Below are 21,506 nucleotides of genomic sequence, written 5' to 3'. Positions count from 1 at the left end.
ACACTCGCGTATGATGAAGTAGGGCATTCACTTATGGGGAAAAAAAATGAAATATGGAGATACATGGTTCCTTTCCAACAGCGACGATATAATCTGTCCCCTCTCATGCCATTGCCTACCCTCCAGGGAGAACAAGAACGGAGAGAGAGCGAGAGAGAGAGAGAGAGAGAGAGAGAGAGGAAAGACTGGAGTATGGATCGAGGACATTTTGAACAGGCGTACAGATGAAGAGAGGGGTAGTGAGACAACGGATCAGAGATGGTAACAGAGACTGAACAAACATGGTGCAGAGACTAAATTGGGAGAAACAAAACGCAACAAAGAGGAAGAACTTGGCTGAAATAGCCAGTCTACAAGCTCACAAAGCATCACGATGCGAGTTTGTAGATAGTCTATTTTTGGTATTTTCTGAAGTGTTTCGACATTTGTCACTCATATTGACACCCCCAAAATAGAGACGCCGGGTTTAAAGTGGGAGACGAGACATGCACAGAAATGTGTCCTCCGCTCACTTTCCTTCCACATTTCCTCCATCTTCCAAACGGCACCCAGCTGTGTTCAATCAGCCCTTATGACCCAGGAGTCTGTGTGTGTGTGTGTGTGTGCGTGTGTTTGTGTGTGCGTGTGCGTGTGTGTGTCTGCACGTGGGTGCGTGTGTGCATGTGTGCATGCATGCATGCGTCCGTGTATGTGCTCTAGTGAACGGGACTGTTTACCATCTCCCACTCAGTTGTGGAAAGTAACTAAGTACATTTACCGTACTCTAGCACTGTACAAGAGTACTTCTTCCACCACTGCCCTTCTCACACATCTGACGCGACACCCCGGCCCGTAGACCGCATTCTAGATCCTGCCTTTGACCTTGAACCCCAACCTCAGCTTCTCATTGGCCGTCCGACACAGGAAGCTGTGTCTGCACGGTGTAGTCAATCCAACAGGGGAGAAAAGAAGAAACAAAACGAAAAGCTCTAGATAGCAGCTTGCTGCCTGGGCCGCTGTTGCATCGATGCTGTCAACCATGAGCATAAGGCCTGGCAGGAGGCTCAGCGTGCATCAGAGGCCATGTCACGCTGTTAGTAAAAATAAAAATAAAACATTTGGAGAAAGAAAGTAATGTTGTTGTTGTCTGTTTTTAATATAGAGACACTCAACGTGGTCTGAATATTCACCGAGAACTTAGCCTGTGACATTGAAGTGTGAAGTCTCATTCCCCCTCCCTAACATCAAGTGTTCGACATTCATAAACAGTTCCCGAACAAATCCCCAGCACGTACACGTCCCCCAGAGTTTTAAAACAAAATACTAAAGCAGCGCATTGAGGAAAAGAAAAGAGTTTCGTGTCTTGGCTTGAACAACCCCCCACCACCACCACCACCACCACCCCCCACCAGAACTGGCTCAGCTGCATTCTTTCTCGTGTCTGGTCCCCGTGGGAGAAGTCAGTATGTACAGTAACCTAATATAGAGATATCACAGGAACAATATTTCCCCCATAAACGGATATGGACAGCCAATACCAAACAAGGTTAGCATTGGGCTGATGTTACACTATCACATATCACGTATGTCACATTTACAGTGGTCTTATTGATAGCCTCCCGTTAGGGGATACTATACACAAGTATTCGGTTGTTATTTTGAGTGTAAAAGGAGCAATGTGTACGTAACCGGAGCTCAAATGTGATCCCGTCATGGATACTGTGGAATATTCCATGTGGGTAGTTTTCTCGTTTTGAATGGTGTAATGATGGGATTTGAAAGAGAAGAGAGTGAATTTTGGACTTCTAAACAGATTATTTTCCTCCTTCCCTCTCCCCTCTCCTTTGTTCTCTTCAATATATCGTTCTCACATTGCTCTCCAGTCATCTCACCTCAAACCATCTTGCACCTAAGCTCACCTCCACTCACTGTCACTCACTGAAAATAGCCCGTCTTCACCAAGTTCTCAACGTGTCGCAATGCGATATGTTGTGAGCTTGTAGTTCAGCTATGTTCACTCAACTCCTCTCCACTGCTCACATCTCCGTTCAAGTTATGCTTTCCTCCCTCCAATTTCCTCCACGTCACTTTTTAACAAACTCACCTTCCTCTCGCCTTATTTTCTCGGTGTGCGAGCGTGTGCCTGTTTGATAGGGGGGCAAATGCTGGTGTGTCTCTCAAACACGAGGCTAAACTGAGGATTAACAACCGTGTGTTTACTCCATTGATTGGCAAACCACCCGTCTTCCTGAGACAGTCTATCTACTATAGCTGTTGATGTAATGGGGCCATACAGTACACACACACACACACACACACACACACACACACAAACACACACACACACATGCAACCACCCTGTAATACACAGCCTCAGGCATATTGAAGAATTCCCATGCACACATTGCTGCGTGCACACAGACACACACATGCACGCACACCCCCACACACACACACACACACACACATTGATTAACCCCTAGTCCCAAAGCTCCATCCATGCCTATGCATCCAGGCAGCAGTGTGTATGCAGCATACCGGATGAGCCTTTTTCCGCTGCAGAATCATACATGATTCATTGAGTCAGTGCTGAAACACTGTCAAAAGCAGGAACAAACATGGAAGGCTGCCGAGAAAAATAACACATATGAATGTCCAAAAGTGGATAAACTAATATTTGAGATGTTGTTCTTTCCAAAGAGGCTATACTGCTATATGTGCTCTAATAAGAATCGTTCCGGGGCATAATTCATGGCACATTAATTATGGACTTTTAATGGACTTTGACACAGCTGGCAGCACTTCCTTCGACTGAATCTCACCGAGACCTCATGTAGACTTGATACGTACATGTTACATCGATATCTAACCATGCCGTCAAGGCGGCATGGCTAATTGTTAACAACACCTAAGTGCTGACAGTCGAAGTCTAATTGCTGCTAGCATGTCTGAACTGCACCTGTCAAACGGAGAAAGCCCTCTTTTGGCATGGCTTGGGGCTGTGCTGCTGATTAGCACTGGCTTGCTGCTACAATAAACAGTCAATAAACAGCCATCTCTGTGGAAAGACAGCCCTGTTGCTAGCTAATTAGCCCTGCATTCACAAACAGCTGGCTGGAGCATGGCAACACCTAACAACTTGTCGTTGACAGAGGCAATGTACGGTAAAGTCCGATTCATACTTTGTCGTACGACGGTGTCGCATGCCGAAAATAGAGCGTAAACTGGGTACAAGCCAACGCCACTAGCCGTCAGGGTAGCTGGTGTGTGAGTTGTGCTGGTCAGGCAATTGGTGCTGTTCTATGCTACAAATGTGTTCATATCAACAGGCAAACCTGTGAAAATGTTGGTAACATGTCACATGCTGACGTGTGTGGGTTTTAGCATTTCAAGGTGCAAAAGCCATTTAGTGAATCGTTCCGGAGGCTGCCAGGTGCTGGCTGTGTACTTATTTATTTTCATATTTTCATATATAATGGCTGCCACGTTACGTATGACACGTTGTTAAAGTATCACAATTGATTGTGGCCGCCGCAAGGCAGCTGTACGTGGTTAACAACACTCTGAGCGCACAACGTCAACATCCTGGGTTTGAGTCCCATTCAGAACAAAATGAATGGTTCTTAAAGTGCATCACAATGCATCGCAATGCGACGCATTGGTAATGTGAGCTAGTAGATCAGCTATTTTCAAAAGATCTTTGAATATTTTTGAAACATTTTAACAACACAAATCTTGTATGGGGGTCCCTGGCACAAATCTGTGGCCAAATGTATATTAATTTTCTAATAAAGGAGAAGAAACAGCAGTAGCGCAACATTCTGCATTGAAAAGTACTTCAGAGAGAGGCAGAGAAACGCGTTTTACAAAGAAGACTCTCGTCTTCTCTGTAAAATGGCAGAGAGAAGAGAACGTGGGGATTAATGGAGGAGCAGAGTGTATGACAGACAAAGAGATAGGAGACAGAGAAAAATATGAGTTGTACGGAGGGGGAGAAATTCAGAGAAATGGAGTGGAGGTGTAAATATGATCAATCTGGTCATGACGAGGTTCAGAGACACACTTCCTCTCCACATTTTCAGCCTCAGTGAAGCACAACGCACAGCTCTACCTCTTATCTGTCACAAAAAAATACAGCCAACACACTGGCGCGCGCGCACACACACACACACACACACACACACACACACACACACACACACAGTCTAAATCCTACACACACACAGACACCTCTCTTCAATTTCTCTTCCCCTTAGGAAAACTTCTCCAAAAACATCCCTGGACACACCTTAATCTCCCACACACACACACACACACACACACACACACACACACACACACACTTACTTCTCTGCAACGCTATGCACCAAGCCACACACACATCAACATCACACCACTGTACTGCAAGACTATCGAACACCACTGCTGCACACATAATCAAAAAGTGTTCGAAATTAACGTGATTCATTGTATTCAGACCAGTAACCACATTACAGATAATGGGGTTATTTTCCCTATTCTAATAGCAGTTAGTGACGATTCATCTTAGGCCGGGATTTCAACACACTACTAACATCTCTGTGCTCTCTCTCTCTGACTCCAAGTCGATATCCAATGGCCACCTGTCGGTTCAATTTAGGAGATCAGTATTGGGTCATCTGTCTCGACCGCGACCAAGTCATTGTCCTCAGCAGTGCATGGTCATCTATCAGAACAATGAGCATGTTACCGGCCAACGTGGTCGTTAGTGGTGGGAGGTCATTATTTAAACTCTGACAAAAGTCGATGATCCACACTGGGGTCAAGCCGCTGCAGTGTAGTAACATTGACCGGTTTAAGACCGATAGCACTTAATAACATTACCGCTTGCCAGCACTATTGTCAATTAATCACAACCATCAAAAAGCAACAGACTGGTAACCACTCATTTCCACCAGACACTCCCACTATTACTCACCGATGTCTTTTGACACTGGATAGACGTGCTGTTGAACCTGAGGGCGGTGACACTGTGGGTCTCTCCCTGGATGTGGAAGACACACTCGTAGTTCCTTTGGCCGGACTGGGGCTGGGGCAGGTTCTTGGCGGCCAGGGTGATGGGCTTGGTCACCCCGACGGGAATGTAGATCTGGGTGGAGGGCAGGATCTGGGGACAGTCCTGGGTTGGAGGGAAGAGAGAGAGAGAAAGAAATGTGTTACCTATTTTTGTTCAGTTTTGGAGGAAAGACGAGACAAGTTTAATGAGCTCAAGAGGGAAGGAAGGGCGAGAATACAAAGACAGTGAGGCATAGATTACAGAGCGGAATGGATAATAATTAATTGCACAGTATATAGCTCTGGAGAAAAGGGAGAGAGAGAAGAAGAGACATAGATGGTATGGGTCACTCGTTTGTTGAATGCGGTTCAGCAGAAAAAAGTGAGCAGCCGGTCATATTTGATTAAATGCCAGTGTTATACTCTGAAAGGCAAAATGCTCTGAAAGGCAGCGTCTTCAAACCTTGCGTAACACACACCCATTAGCCTCGCACCAGATTTTAATGTGAGATGACAACACCCAAGAGGGGGATTCAGAGTTTCCTAGGTTCAAACACCATTATCTACATCATAAAGCACCGCTCTCAAAACAACAGCACTGCATTGTTATGGCAGTGAGATAAGGCTCCCAACGTGTTATGGACCATGTGTGCAAGAAATGAACTCAACAACACTACGTGTATGTGTGTGTGTGTGTGTGTGTGTGTGTGTGTGTGTGTGTGTGTGTGTGTGTGTGTGTGTGTGTGTGTGTGTCAGGGTCAGGTTATTCAGTGATATTGGCAAGAGCTGACACAGTCTTGTTTAGATCATCTGGAAACAGCCCATCCGTTGGCTCACACCACTGTAGAACATAGGCCTGAAGGCTTTGTCTGTCTACGTGCGTACAGTGCAGTGTGTGTGTGTGTGTGTGTGTGTGTGTGTGTGTGTGTGTGTGTGTCCATGATGGTCAACCATGTGAGTTTACTGCTCTCCGAGGAGTCGTGTGTATGTGTGTCAGTGACTGCGTAGGAACAAATGAAGTCACTACGGTGTTTATGCCACGCGTTGGCAGGAATGCAAAGCTCATCAACTGAACAGTGGAAATCAATGGAGAAAAGGGAGTGAGGGGATACAGAGGGAAGGAGGGAGAGACACTATCCAGCATGACTCAAAGCCCTGGGTGGAACCAACACACCCTGTACTGCGGCGCTCAAGCCAAAAACGTACCTCATCAGATTATACATGACAAATCATCGCTGTCGGGTGGAAACCTCGTATTTTTCAGGAAGCGTAAAAAAAACAAAGGAGAAAAGGACCTGTGTTCCAATGGATCCAATGTAGTTATTACTTAGTTACAAGCTCTTGATAAAACTTTTTATTGGTTCAATATTTATAAAAGTCACAACACATTGACGTCTATAGACGTCATTTCAAATCCAGCGCTTCACTGCTATTGACGTCTATAGATATCATTTGGTGATGTCAGTGATATTGTCAGGAAATCACGTGACCTAAAGAAATTCCAGCCCGTCCGGTCTAACGTTATCGGATTAATAAAAATACATTTACCTTCGATTTATTTTCCCAGATTGCATTTTTGGTGAAAAGCTATATTCAACTGCCGATGATTAACTCACTGAGTGCCAGAATTATTTCTGGCTATTTCTAGCCAGTGCGTTTTTTTTTTGTATTTTTTTCAAAGTAAAAAATAAGTGCTTTGGAAGCGACATACAGCCTTTTTCAGTTATAATTTAAACAAGGAGTGGCTGGAGCTGCAAATCTTCAGATAATGATATCTTCTGAACACATTTTTTTCTTTTACTTTTTTTTTCAAAAACACGTGAAACACGTGATTGGCACGTTGCACCATAGCGGTAAAACATGTGAAACACGTGATTGGCACGCTGCACCATAGCGGTAAAACACGTGAAACACGTGAATGTCACTCAATGAGTTAAAGAACGGGAGATTGCGGTTAAAAAAAAAAAATTCGTATGAAAGAAGACACCCAAACAAACAAGACAAACAAAGTCGAAATATGGAGATACGAGGTTTCTGCAGGACAGCAACAGAATCTCACATTTAATGAACTAAAGATACTAAACAAGTTATTCATGTGCCTCCAGAGACATCCCACGTGACAGATCTGCTCTGTGTTAACATGTGGTAGGGTAATGCATTATGGGACGCATTTAAAATCTCTTTCGTGGGAAAGACATCATCAAAAATGGTACGTCCCTAACAATATGTGACATTTCTTCCACCCCGGTGGAAGTGCACTATAAGTTCCTCCCTGCTTACAGTTGGATGAGGGGAACAGCGAGTTGACACCCTGGTCACAGCCACTCAAGGCTTGCAGAGTTGCTTTTCCACTTATACAGTATATACACTTATATATATACAGTATACACACACAGTATATACCGTATATGGTTTTCTGTCCTGCCAAGCTAGATGATGAGTGATTTTCTTTTCCCACTGCACTACGCTGCTGTACATTAGAAGCTATGGCACATTCCCTGGTCCAGAACACAATGCACGGCTTATTCATTAGGCTGCTTAGCTGTGGCTCTGTGCGTCTGATTACAAAATGCTGTATTGCACGCACGCACGCACACACACGCACGCACGCACACAGAGCGAGGGGATACTGTAGGAAGACAAAGCTAAGTAATCAGATAGAGGAGAGGCACTAAGGGGAGGAATGGACAGAACACAGACAAGAGACACAAAGTGGCTGAGAGAGGGGGGAAGTGTGTTTGAAAAGAAAGTGATGAATCAGTGGAGAAGGAGGGAATGAGAGAGGGAAGAAAATTAGAAGATATTAGCAGATGGAGAACAGGATCAAAGGAAAGACAAAATATTAACAGTGCTTATTAAAAAAAAGGAAAATAAAGATGATGAAACTAGATATATTTCCAGCTAACAGAGACTAGGTCAAAAGAATGCCATTATAAAGTGGTATAAACTAAACTAAAAACCAAGGAAGGAGTCTACATAGAAGCCAGTCAATACAAATGTTGTCATAAAAGATAAGGCATTCTAAAGACGTTGGGGCACTAATGGCCACTAGTCTTCAGCCTATAGACTTAGAACAAACATCAAAGCTTCATCAGATGATCTGAGGCTGCAGCCATCATCACCGGCTCACATGGAGTTAAACCAGCTGGGGGCCAGACCCAGGTGTGCCTTAAGAATAATCAATATAATCTGAAACTCACAGGTAGCCAGTCAACGGATGCCAGGATGTTAGAGATACAGTATGTTCTCATTTCTTTGTACAAGTTTAAACTCTAGCTGACGCATTCTGAACAAGCTTGAGGCATGTGAGGGACTTTTCCCCCCCCTTTTTTTTGCCAATTCAAGAGTGAAGAGCGTTACAGTAGTCTAAGTGAGATGCGATGAAGGCAAAAATAACACTTTTACTTACAGATCCTTGCAAACCAAATCAAATGGAACTGCATTCACAGTAAGCATGTAGCCCATTCAGACTGACACTTACTCTACATGACGCATTTATGTGTAATCTGATACGGCTATTATTCCCATTATGAGTGTAACATTAAGCCCCCTGTAAACAATCATAGACATCTCTGGTCCTTTGAATATCCTCCTGCATATTTCCTCCCATCCCTGTCTGTCCTGCTGCATCAGCAGTGAATGAGCACAACCCTCCTGACAACATCCCCCTTAATTAATTGCCTCAAGCCTTGGATAAGGTTGATGGATAAGAGAGAAGAGAAGAGAGAGAGAGAGGAGGGGAGACAGAGAGACTTACACTAGTGGTATTCTTTTTGTGAATCCTGTCTCATAAAAAAAAGAAGGCTTGTGTCAGAACGCACCATCTGAAGCCGCAAGAGTGAAAAAGAAAATAACAGAAAGCAAAAACTTGCACTCTTCTCAGGAATGAGACAGAAAGTGATGCATGCTGAATTCTGATGCTTGGTAGAAAGTTTTTAATACAGTGGCACTTTAGCATACTGAAGCAGTGGTGAAGCTAACTTGTAGGAACATATTGTGTCAAGTCGGTCGCTAACTGAATGTTTTATTCATCCCTCTATCGACTTAAAAGTAGCTCAGCTGTCTGCTTGTCGTTTTCTTTTTTCAGCCAGTAATTCTTTCCTTACAGGATTTCATCCATTTATTTTCTCTCGTCTAGCTAACGTGCGGTCACCTCAAGGTACAGCCAGGTCAATACATATATGACTAGTCATTTCATGAGAAATGTTTTGTTCTCATCTTGTTTCAGGAAGGAGTGGGCAGAGAAGCAGACAACTAGACGCTGTAATAGGCCAATGTGAAAAGGGTGTCATTTCTTCCTCTGCCGCCTTTCAAGGCAATTGGACGCTGATTTGAGGCATTTTGTTAAAAAAAATAGTTTTGAAAAAATCGGCCTGCCGGTGGCGCTATAACAGGCAAAAGTGAAAAGGGTGACATTTCTTCCTCGGCCTAGTAGGAATGTGCGTGCAAAGTTCCACAGCAATCGCATGCTGCGTTCAGGATTTGAGGCATTTTGTTCAAAATGAGCCACTCCTTTAGATGGCAATCTTAGCCAATAAGGATGGAATATGAAAAATCGGATGGATCCATGTTGATCACGTGGCTATAGAGATAATATGTACCGATTTGCGTGATGTTTGGACAAAATCTGAAGGAGTAATATAAACAAATGTGTTTTACAAATGTCGGCCTCCTGGTGGCGCTATAACAGGCCTATCTGAACAATTCAGGGCAGAGGTTCTGCTCTGTCACCCAGATTACTGTGCGTGCACAGTTGCGCTGCAATCGGGTCAACGGTGCCGGAGATTAGCTGCTCGCAGACAGACTGACACAGGCGGGCGGACGGGCGGACAGGGTGCAAAACATAAGTCTTTGCCACGCCTTCGGCCTGGCGGAGACAATAACCAATTGTATTATTATAGAAAGATTTTGAGACAAGTCTGAAATACACCCTTCTTAGAAAACAATAGAATACAAGTTATACAGGATATTTCACATTGCAGGCCTATCCAGAGGCAATGGTGATTGTCAGACTACTTAACTGTGTCATAGTCTAAAAATCACCATGTCAACAGTGTCTTTTGTAGACTACTGGTGATCAGTGAGGTAATGGAGTTCAGCCCAGAATAGCAAAAAAAACTGATGGGCATTGGGTGTTTCAAGAGAAACCGTACAGAATGACGGTTCTCCGTTCTCAAGAGGCCGTCTGAGCACAGCCCGAGACAACCTCACGTCTTCTGGAGCTGCATGGATATACATTCCTACAGTACACCCAACAACTGTAACCGAATCCTGTAGACTTCATGTCAGCGCCAACGCTTTATCAAAAGCCTTTAACGCAATATGGGTCTGACTCATAGGACAGCGGCAACGTAAACCTACAGTAACAGCAATGACCCATGGGATCGCTTGTTTCCCGTGTAGCGTCTCGGGTGACTAAAAGACAATATCGCATTACTTTCCAAAAAGACAGAAAGAAAGAAAGAGAGAGAGAGAGGGGGGGGTGAGGAAGAGAAACAGTCACCAGAGGGAACCTATTTCATCAGGTTTTCTGACAGGTGCCAAAACAGTTCAAAGCCCGCATCAGAGCTACAAACTGCAGAGTGCATTGAAACAATACTTCAACAGGGGAATTTGTTTGAAGCTGAGGGAGAGAGAATTTTTTTTTCTCGCTTTTCTCCCCCCTTTTCATTTCTGGTCTTTTATTTCATCTGTGAAAACGGATGCTGTGGTTTTCTTAGCCAGATGTGAAAGTCCAATCGGGCTGATTTAAGGACAATCGGAGAGGAGGATATGAGCGTGCGAGTGACTGAGTGACTGTGTGTAAAGCCTAATTTATGCTCCATCGCACGATGGTGTCGCGCCCGAAGACAGCAGACATACAACGCGACGCATCCGCAACACGTTGTGAGCTTGTAGGCCGGCTATTTTCAGCGAGTGACACCATTGTGCGATTAAGTCTGAATCGGGCGAGAGAGAGAGAGAGAGAGAGAGAAAGAGAGAGAGTGTGGGTGGGGTGCAGGAGATTCATCTGTATGTATGTGTGCAGTGAATTAGGCAGTGTTTCAGCTATCAGGTATAAGTGGCACAGAGAAACGTCTGAGGCAAACCGCAGGGTGACTCCATCAGCACTTCTCTACCCACAACCCCCCTGGGAGAAGACCTCCCGTGTCGCACAACACTGGCTACCGAGCATTAACCACTTAAACCCTGTTTTATACTTTGGCGTGCGAGTGTGTGGCACGGATATAGTAGCAATAGCGGATCTACAAGCTCACAACGTGTCAAGATGCGATGCATTGTATGCTTGTGGATCTGCCATTTTAGTTATTTTCGAACATAGCAGATCAGATCTACTGCACAAGCTACACAAAATGTTCACCTACTGTATAATGACATGCCCAAAATAGGGACACCAGGTGGTTAAAAAGGTTCAATTCAACTTCACACTCACGTCTGAATGGACTATGAGTTATCCCATCTATAACTGATAGTAAAAACAATGTCTACCTCACACATTTTCTCAATACCAACAAAAACATCTGCTCCAATTTGAAAAAAGAAAAAATACTGCATTTGGACATTTTCGTAAGCCTGTTTTTCAACATCAACAGATGTTCATACCATAGCAACCAACTGTCAGTGCCAAATATAAAAATTCTTTGTTTTATGACTGCCCGGCTGACGACAAGTCGAATAAGCAAACACCCACAGCTAATTCTGAACTAAGCTCACAGTGTGTGTGTGTGTGTGTGTGTGTGTGTGTGTGTGTGTGTGTGTGTGTGTGTGTGTGTGTGTGTGTGTGTGTGTCTGTGTGATTATGATGGCAGACATCCAGGTCCCCTACTCCCCGCTCCTTGCCAGGCTGCCAGAGGGCTTTCCTTACCTCTCTGTTTGTTTTTCTTCAAGGCTGCTGTCGGCTTTTCTGCCTACAGCGAGCTCGGCATTATGGGAGTCGCGGTCCCCATATGTTAGCAGCGGAGGCATAACTAATCTTGCAGATTATTAAGATGTATGCAATACTTTCATGAAAGTCCATTTCCTGCTTACAGAAATGAGATGAAATGGCTCTCCACTGGTTACTCACGCAGTTGATAGATATCGTAAGTGGCCATTTATTTCTGGCTGCGTTTAAAGCCCAAGTTATACTTCGTCGTACACCAGTGTCCCATGCCTAAAATAGCTGCTCTTTAACTCGTTCCCAGCCTAATCTCATCTCACGAAGACAAAAGCCTGGAAAAGAACTACAGCTCAAAGTGTCTATAGTGCAGGACTTCCATTGTATGTACTTAGGGTTGCCAACCGTCCCTTGAAATACACAATCGTCCCTTATTTTGTAACTAAAAGTCGTGTCCCTGAACTGATAAGGGACACCCTTTGTTCCTTATTTTTAGCGGCGCTAGCCGCTCTATACCTTTAGGTATAGAGCGGATATTAGCCCTCTATGCCTGGCTTTTGCGTCAACGTTCTGATTGGTCAGGTGCGCCAACGTTCTGATTGGTCAGGTGCGTCAACGTTCTGATTGGTCAGGTGCGTCAACGTTCTGATTGGTCAGGTGCGCCAAAGTTGTGATTGGTCACTATTCATGACATCACTATGATGTCATGAATATAGAATTCGATGTCTATATAAACGATGACAATGACTTCATCTTATTATTCATTTGGCTAAAGTCTCCGTCTAGGTAAGTTATTTAAAGTTAATATGACGAATAGAAAGAGAAAGATACAAGAACAGATGAAGGGTGAATGTATAGAAAGTCTGAGTTCGGGACCCAGTCATCCGTTATGACAGAATGGTTTGATAGAGACGATCGAGAATCCAAGAGTCCGTTAAGGTTCTGATTGGTCAGGCCCGTCAAGGTTCTGATTGGTCAGGCCCGTCAAGGTTGTGATTTGTCAGGCAAGGGGACTATTCATGACATCACTATGATGTCAAGGTTTATTTTTTATTTCCTCATGTTTTTTTTTGTATATATTTTTATTTGGCTAAAGTCTCCTTCTAGGTAAGTTATTTAAAGTTAGATCCTCAATTTAACTTTATCTGTCGTCGACACTCTGATTGGTCAGACCCGTCAACAAAGTGATTGGTCAAGCTTCACATGACACATGGCTATAAACACATTATAAACACATATCGATGACATAATGTATTCAAAGGCGCCGCTACCTTCACACAGGGTGTGATTTTTGTTAACCACTTAAACCCTCTAGACTTGGTAAACTGGACCTAAATTGTCTCTGTACTTGGACCACTGTCTTACAGCTAATTTCTTTGGCAAAAATAGCTGATGCTGGGGTTCAATTGGTTAATATACAAAAACTGTAAATACAGTGAGATTTTAACTTACTTTGGACAGCCTAGCTAATCTACAAGCTACAGTATATTCTGTTTTCGGCGGGGGAGACCGTTGGAGAATTAATGAAGCATTAGAGTGAAAATACGCCATTAATATATGTTTTATTATTCTTTAAACGACTTAAGCCCTACTTTTGAAATGTCTCTTTTTTATGTTGACCTATAATGAATAATGACCAAATTAGGGACACCGTGGTTTCAAAGTGGTTAGCGGCTGACCTAATTTGGGTTGAATCTCACCACCGATGAATGAATGCCAGTTTGGAGCGAACATCTCCGTGAGCCTTCTCAAAGGCAAGCAGCAGCTGTCATTCTAGGTCAGGCCCCCGTCTAATATATTCCCTCCTTCATTTACCATTCACTATGATGTCTACAGGACCACAGCTTTCCACACTGCATCAAATTGAAAAAATAAATAATGAAAAAAAATAAAAAAAATAAAACAAGTGTTGGGGGCAGATGAGATAATCTTCACTTGCAGGTGAGCAAAACACCTTTTAACATCCGCCAAGAGCATATAATGAGACAGCCGGGTGTGCCGCATGTACTGTGTGTGTGTGTGTGTGTGTGTGTGTGTGTGTGTGTGTGTGTGTGTGTGTGTGTGTGTGTGTGTGTGTGTGTGTGTGTGTGTGCGCGCGCGCTTGCATCTGTGCTGCAAGGTGTGTGTGTATGCGTTTTGTGTATATACATTTGTGTGTGTGTGCGTGTGTGCACGTGTGTGGGGGGATACATATGCATATGAGTCTGAGGAAGGCGAGAGATTATAATCAAGAGAGAGAGAAGGAGCGGGTGGAGCGGGTGGAGAGGGTGAAGACGAAAGCGAGACGCAATATAAATAAATAAATAAGTGTATTAAAAAGCCAGAAAGAGTTGTGAAGGCCTTGGCAGAGCTTGACAAGATATAAATTAATAAAGATCCAAAAACACTGCGCATACGTAATGAGTCAGGCGTCTGGACGCTTTTTTAACAGACCCCCCCCCCCAACACACACACCCTCCTCCCTCCCTCTCTCTCTCTCTCCCCAATGTTCCATCCATAATTAATTAGCCAGCTCTGTGATGTGAGGACTATAGATCAGTGAGAGGAAAAAAATAACACGCTAAATAATGAAGTAAAGAGATACGGAGAACCCCGGGGAGAGGCACCATGGCATGTATGGTCACAAAGGCGAAGGCTGGGGGGGGGGGGGTGTTGGGGTACATGAAGGTGGACAGTGTGTGTGTGTGTGTGTGTGTGTGTGTGTGTGTGTGTGTGGGACCTGACAAAGGACTACATGGAGTGTATTGAACCCCCCCCCCCCCCCCCCCCCCCGCCGCCGCCGCCTGTCTACATGGCCCTCGGGTCCATTTGAACACACTCTCAGAGTTACATTAACACTCAGGGTTGTACAGCATGGGTCTCACATTGGGACCAAAGAGGCCTTTGTGGCCGTTAACTAAAGATATCAACTCCTGTGCCTTGTTACAGTAGTAACTCAATGTACAATGTGTGTAAAATATAAAAATGATATATGGTTTTGTCTAAACCATATATCAGGGTTTGGACCATGATATACAGACTGTATAGTCCAAATATATCATTTTGGACCATATATGTAATCTATTCATTACACATGAACAGATCCATGTGTAATGGATGCTATTTTATGTAATCTATTCATTACACATGAACAGATCCATGTGTAATGGATGCTATTTTACAATTTAAAATCCTAACAATTTAGCAGATGTTCTCACTCAGTGTGGCTTACAGTGAGTGTGCAAGGTCAGAGGTACGGTAAGTATGAACATTATATTATATATCAAACAACAACAACAACAACAACGTGAGGATGAAGGAGGAATTTGAGTGCTATACGAGAACAAGGACCTGTTCCAGGGTAACAGGACAAGGATCTGTTATAAGGTAACAGGACAACAAGTTGTTCACATGGACCTTACTCTACAGGGCATGCATTCTGATACGGCTAGCTCCAGAGGGGATGGGACTGTTCCTACCTAACCTTCGTAACGACAGTGGCATCTATCTATGTGTGAACTAGACATGTTGCTGAAGCCATCCCTCCTGACTGACAATGGCTTGGTTTAAATTACAGCAGCCCTCGAACCCAGAGACAACACGCTCGTGTCAAATCTAGGTTAAATGCACAAAGGGTTTTGCTCCCAAAGCGAGGCTTGACAACTATATTCTCACATTGTGGTCCACGGTGATATCCAGTTCACACATGCTGCTGTGGATCGGGTGTCGTCTTATGTGTGGTATCGCAGTATCAAAACACAGAAGCTGGCCAGCATTAGTGGAGGGATAGGGTACCAATAACACCATGCTGACAAAGTGGGAACAACATTTCCCTGTGTGTGTGTGTGTGTGTGTGTGTGTGTGTGTGTGTGTGTGTGTGTGTGTGTGTGCACGTGCGTGCGTGTGTGTGTGTGTGTGTGTGTGTGTGTGTCAGAGAGAGTGTAAACAAAAGGGTAGACGTAATAAGCTTAGGCTTCAGTCAATACCTTTTTTTTCAGGAAGAAATCAGTTTTGATGAATTCAGTATGTTTGTATGAAAAAAGAATGTGTGTGAACGACTGGAAAAAAATAAACTAATAAACAAAGTGTGAGCGTTTGATTTTACAAGCAATGTTGTTTAAAAGCAGCACAGCAGGCTGGACAATTAACGTAAAAGCCCATTACAGTATGTGTGTATAGTTCTTGCTTCAGAACAGCCCCAGAAAAAAGGTGCTTCACCATGGAATAAAGACGCCGTCTCTATTGTAGGCAATGGAGTAAAATCCTCGGAGTTCATTTAACTCTCTGAGGGGTGAATTCACAAAAAGGATTGGGTGGCTTTTATGGCCGCACAAACCTGCACAAATAAGACAATAATTAAGCACCCTCAAAGGGTGAAATGCAATCCTAACTGAGCTGCCAAACAAGTAGCATCTCTGGTGCTATTTGAATGTATTTAAATTGGGTAATATGCATAAGATAAGCACACACTTTAAGCCTAACTAAAAGCTTGAAAGAAAAGATAAGTACAGTATTGTACACGCACTATATTATTTATACCCTTTTCCGCCTTTCCCAAATCCTGGGCTTACAATTTTGCCTTTCCTCTCTATTTTGCCTTCAAGAGGTTTGGACGGAAGTGACACTCTGGCAAGCCCCTCCTCAAAATACCTCTGGCACAGGCTGATTCTCAGCCATAAAACCGGGGTTTTAGGGGATCTGAAGCCGGAGATGTTTCTGCTCAAGCCTGTCAGACCACAGACTAGCTCTTGACCCACGGCTTTCACTTCAGTTTTTAGACCCTTTAATTTGGAAGCATATTTTTCCTGTGCAGACGTTTGTTTTTTGCTGTTCGACATAGAGGAGTTGGGCAATCTCTTCATAATTCACAGGCAGAGGTACTTGGTTCATGTACATTTCTTGCTTGCACCTCTAGCTTGAGGTTTCTCCTTCTCTCTGCCATTGTTCTACCTATAGTGTTCTTCGTGCAAAGCCACCATTTGCATATTGCCACATCAAATGCAAAACAAGGGAAATTTTCACTTAGCTACAAAACTTAATAGATGTAATATATTTTGTGAGTAGGACCTTGATACAGGGCAGATAGCAGTTGCAAGTGATGCACTATTCATGGTGCTATCGGTGGCCAAAATATTCTGAGTTAAATTACTGAATGTGTGTGTGTGTTGTCATGAACTGACTCAAATCATGACAAAATTGGGAGACGACACACAGGAACTTAACTTTAAATGTATGTATTGGTAACTCAAAGAATCAGAAAGTTATACTTAATTAGAATGTGGTGTGTATAGTCAGTGGTATCAGTAGTGTAGTGCATGTGTAGGGCCACTTCCGGGTTCCACTGCAAAATACTCAATGCATTTTTCCCATTGACTTTTCCAAAAATATTTACATCAATTAATTTAAGCCTAGAATCAAGCTATCCAGGATCCTGGTGAATCATGACCATAAAACGTTTGATTCTGTGATTTTTTTTTGCAGTGGCACCAGGAAGTGGGCGCGAACTGCGATGCCCTATGGCCTTGACCAGCCTGTTTAAATACTCCAGAGGATGATTGGAGTCAGGTGTGCCTCGTCCTTTAGGCACACCCCTGCAGGCTGGTCCCCTCCTACTACACATGAACAGCGAGCACCATCCATTAGAATCATGGGGACTTGCTCAAGTGCGCACCACGTGCATGTACGAATATGAGTGAAAATCTAGGTGAAGAAATTACTTCAGGGTGTGGTATATGCAAGCACGCTCGTGTGTGCGCGCGTGCGCACATGTGAAAGCATTTGAGCCATGCTCATTAGCAGGCAGGCAGAAGACAGGACAGTGTTCTGTGACCAACCAGACACCACTTATAGCAGAGCAGAAGAGATTGAGAGAGAGAGAGAGAGAGAGAGAGAGAGAGAGAGAGAGAGAGAGAGCGGAGAGAGTGAGAGAGAACAACTTAATAAGGCAGGAACATGCAGAGGAGTGTGGGAAAGTGGTACAGTGGAAACAAAGGGAAAGAAAGGGACTTTGAACCTTGAAAGGGACTGCGAGAATGTTCCCCCACCTCCCTTCATGTTCTGGGGAAGTGGTGATGCAGAGAGGAAGAGATGGAGGGAAGGAGAGACAGAGAGGGAGCAGAGCAGTAAATAGGGAAAGATGAGTTAGTGCAGAGGAATGAGAGAGAGAGAGAGAGAGAGAGAGAGAGAGAGAGAGAGAGAGAGAGAGAGAGAGAGAGAGAGAGAGACAGAGAGGAGTGAGAGGCATATAGCGAGAGAGTTTGAATTATAGAAAGATGCCAGTGTGCTGTGACATGAATATTTTCAAAGACTTGTGGCTTGGCTGCTTTATAGCACATATATAAATGCATATACATGCACGCATGCGCACCCAGCTTTGATATACCAACCAGGCACGGCAATTTGATCTTCTACTATATTATCCTTCACATACATGGAGGCTATAGCGAAACCTCCCCAAGACATGGACCATGAAACAGTCAAATGGAGGAACATATGAATATTTTGTTATTTGAGTCACGGGGCCTTTCTTCCTTATGGATGCTCATGCCAGGGAGGGGAGCGAGATGAGAGGGAGAGCATGCCTGGCATCCAGCTATCTTTCTAACCCAGATATGGCAACACCAATCGAACCTCCTGCATTTCAGCTTTTCAGAGGCAAACCTTGATTTCTGAGGTAGATATGCTCTGTTATCTGCTGCCTATGGGTGTCTCTGCAGACAGTGCCATATTTCAATGTCACGAGAAGACTACAGTGGATTAGAGCACGACCCATGCTCATGTTTAGCGTGTGATATTTATGCTCAATACCGTTTGCATTTCCAATCCCAATTTCCACCGGCCCAATTTATCTTTAGCCATTTGTAGACGGGCACCCAAGTCCCCCCCCCCCCCCCCCCCAACACAAACACAATTGCATAATTTGCAATGGTGAGTGCCTCCAGCAAAAGCTGCTTTGCATTTTACTGAGGGGTCCCTCGAGAAACGGCACAGAAACTGGATAAAAATTGCTGCTGTGCCACAATCGATCCCACCATGCTGAACACGCTACTTTTCTGTTTTGGTTGTGTATCACGGACCACTGACCATCTAGGGTTTCTAGGAAAACCTGTGTGTGGGCATTGTGGCATCAGTAAAAAAAAACATTGCAGTGAAATATTGTAACCGACCGAATACCTCAATATTGATGTGATATTTTGGAGAGGACTAGTGGTGGTGCTTAGAGAACAATGTGAAATGCTTGAGGTGACAGACAGAGCTAGCTGGCATTATAAGATGAGAAAAGACAGTAAGCTTTTTGAGTCCTAACTCGCATGCATGAAATCTCTTTCTCAGCTCACATCATGTTTATCATCATTTTTTTTAACTAATCAATCTTTTTTTGGGTCAGAGTGCAGAGACACAGAGAGAGAAGAGAGATATGCAATATATGACAGGAGTTGGATTAGAACTAGAGGCGCTAGGGTGGTGCAGTGGTAATGTCCCTGCCCACCACCATGATGGTTGTTGGTTCGAATCCCCCGTGGTGTAGCCGTCTTTGCCGGGCGTCTATACAAACACAATTAGCCCGTGTTCGGGGGAGGGTGATAATTGTCACTGCACATACTCCTACAGGCTGGGGCGGCGCCTGTAATCAGGGCGTGTTGGGCGGGAGGAGTAGGACGAAGGCCCTACTTCCTTCCGATGGGGACTCCTCATTGGCAGGTGAGTCAGTAGGATACAACAGCAGTGACAACACAGAAATGTGTGTGGGGAGGAATTAATTGGCATAACAACTAAATTGGGGAGAAAAATGTGGTAAAAACAATTGGCTACTCAAATTAGTTTTTTTTAAAGAACTCGGGTCCCCTCAACCTCGAGCATAAAGGCCTGTGCAACTGGCTGAGCCCCCCCCCCCCACCATCTCTTTTTGTCTCAGTGACTATGCATTTATCTTCACCTATATATCTCTCTCCCTCTCTCTCACGCACACACACACTAGGGGTAACTGAGGATGCAATATTCATCTGTATTCTCCATTAGGCAGGCTGACTGTGAGGGCCATGGAAATGAAGATTTAATACAGCCTGAATAATTAAACCACTGGGACCTGTGACTGACACACACGCACGCGCGGCCAAGTGCATCTATCATGTCACCGTGTTCCATCTGCATGTTCATGTGTGTGTGTAATCTGTGTACGTGTGTGTTGGCATGCATGAGTGTGCCATTTTCACATTAGGTCTTCATTAAGTCTCTCTCCAGCCTGAAGCATTCTTTGCTGTAACAGTCTCATCATGCTATAGTGGACCCCGCCTGCATATCAGAGGATCACATGATGAAGAAGAAACATACCCCCACATTCAAGTGATCCCCAAACACAACTTCCACCGATAGGCCTACAGCAGTGGTTCCCTTCCTTTTCTGGATCGGGGCCCAACTGAAAATTTTGAAAGTGTTGGGCCACGTGCAAATGTTTATTTTAATCAATCAATCATTTGTGTTCTTGCTTGGATCAGTGAAACTATACTTTAAGTTCCTAGTTTAAGTTTCAGCATCACAATTTAAGCAAATTTTTCAAGGTTTTAAAGGAAAAATATCATGACCTTTTTGATCATTATTTTTTATTTTAATGCTTTTTTATTGTCAATAAAATCTTAAGTGTCTTGCCAATTCATGGGGGCCCACTTGAAATATCCTCACAGCCCTATACAATATGTTGAGCTCAACAGACTGCCTGCAAGATCACGTGTTCTCAATGTCATCACGGCGCACATGCTTTTTGACCAATCAGGCAAGAAATGGGTCTAAAATGTCCTTCAAATTTGCACTGAAGGATTTGCATTTGCACTTCATTTGAAACTTCAGCCTTATGCCCAAATAATATGGCCAAAGCAAGAAGTCTTTTAAGTGTCCAATCCTTTCCTGCCTTCTGTTGTTGGAATTGATGCAGGTTGCCAGGTAGTGGGGCTTTCATGCACGCAACAGGGAGAGAGAGTCTTTTAAGTGAGAGATGCTTGAGGCGTGCCGTATCATGTCAGCAGAAAAGAGGGGGAAGGACAGAGGAGAGAGAGGACAAGATGCTGTGGGACGTTGGGACTAAAAATAGTATGATCTCAGAAGGGGAGCGAGAAAGAGATTGAGAGAGAGAGACAGACAGAGATAGGAGAGAGCGAGAGACAGAGAGAGAGACAGACAGAGATAGGAGAGAGCGAGAGACAGAGAGAGAGACAGACAGAGATAGGAGAGTGTGAGAGACAGAGAGAGAAAGCGAGACAGACAGGGATAGGAGAGAGTGAGAGACAGAGATAGAAAGACAGACAGATAGACAGAGGCATGCTTACAGTATGTGTGTAAAAGCCAGCTTGTGTGTTAACGTGTGTATTGGTGCATGTTTGCACAGCATCCAGGTATAAGATCCAAAACCACTCCCCATTTTGTACTCCCATTTTCTCCCTGAAGTAAATTAGTATGAACACGCACACACACAGAAGTAAGTAACATGACAGACAGGCTGTGTTACAGCTTCCAAAATGCGACGATGCCCGTATTCTCTCTCCTTCACACAAGCGCGCGCACACACACACACACACACACACACACACACACACACACACACACACACACACACACACACACACACACACACACACACACACAC

The 21,506-nt window shown here is 44.1% G+C and overlaps 1 protein-coding gene across 2 annotated transcripts in view; it reads right to left on the bottom strand.

Annotated features, from left to right (window-relative positions):
- plxna1b (plexin A1b) overlaps positions 1–21,506 on the bottom strand; it is a 239,002-nt gene that overhangs the window by 76,054 nt on the left and 141,442 nt on the right. For both annotated transcript variants that reach the window (XM_084062474.1, XM_084062475.1), the window contains exon 10: positions 4,937–5,137. In XM_084062474.1, the coding sequence (XP_083918600.1) occupies positions 4,937–5,137 (201 nt within the window). The remainder of the gene's footprint in view (positions 1–4,936; positions 5,138–21,506) is intronic.

This window comes from Gymnoscopelus microlampas (genome assembly GCF_963454915.1).
Source record: "Gymnoscopelus microlampas genome assembly, chromosome: 7".
NCBI classification, from domain to species: domain Eukaryota; kingdom Metazoa; phylum Chordata; class Actinopteri; order Myctophiformes; family Myctophidae; genus Gymnoscopelus; species Gymnoscopelus microlampas.
The sequence above is the reverse complement of the archived record's forward strand: the minus strand, read 5'-3'. Positions and strand labels throughout refer to the sequence as shown.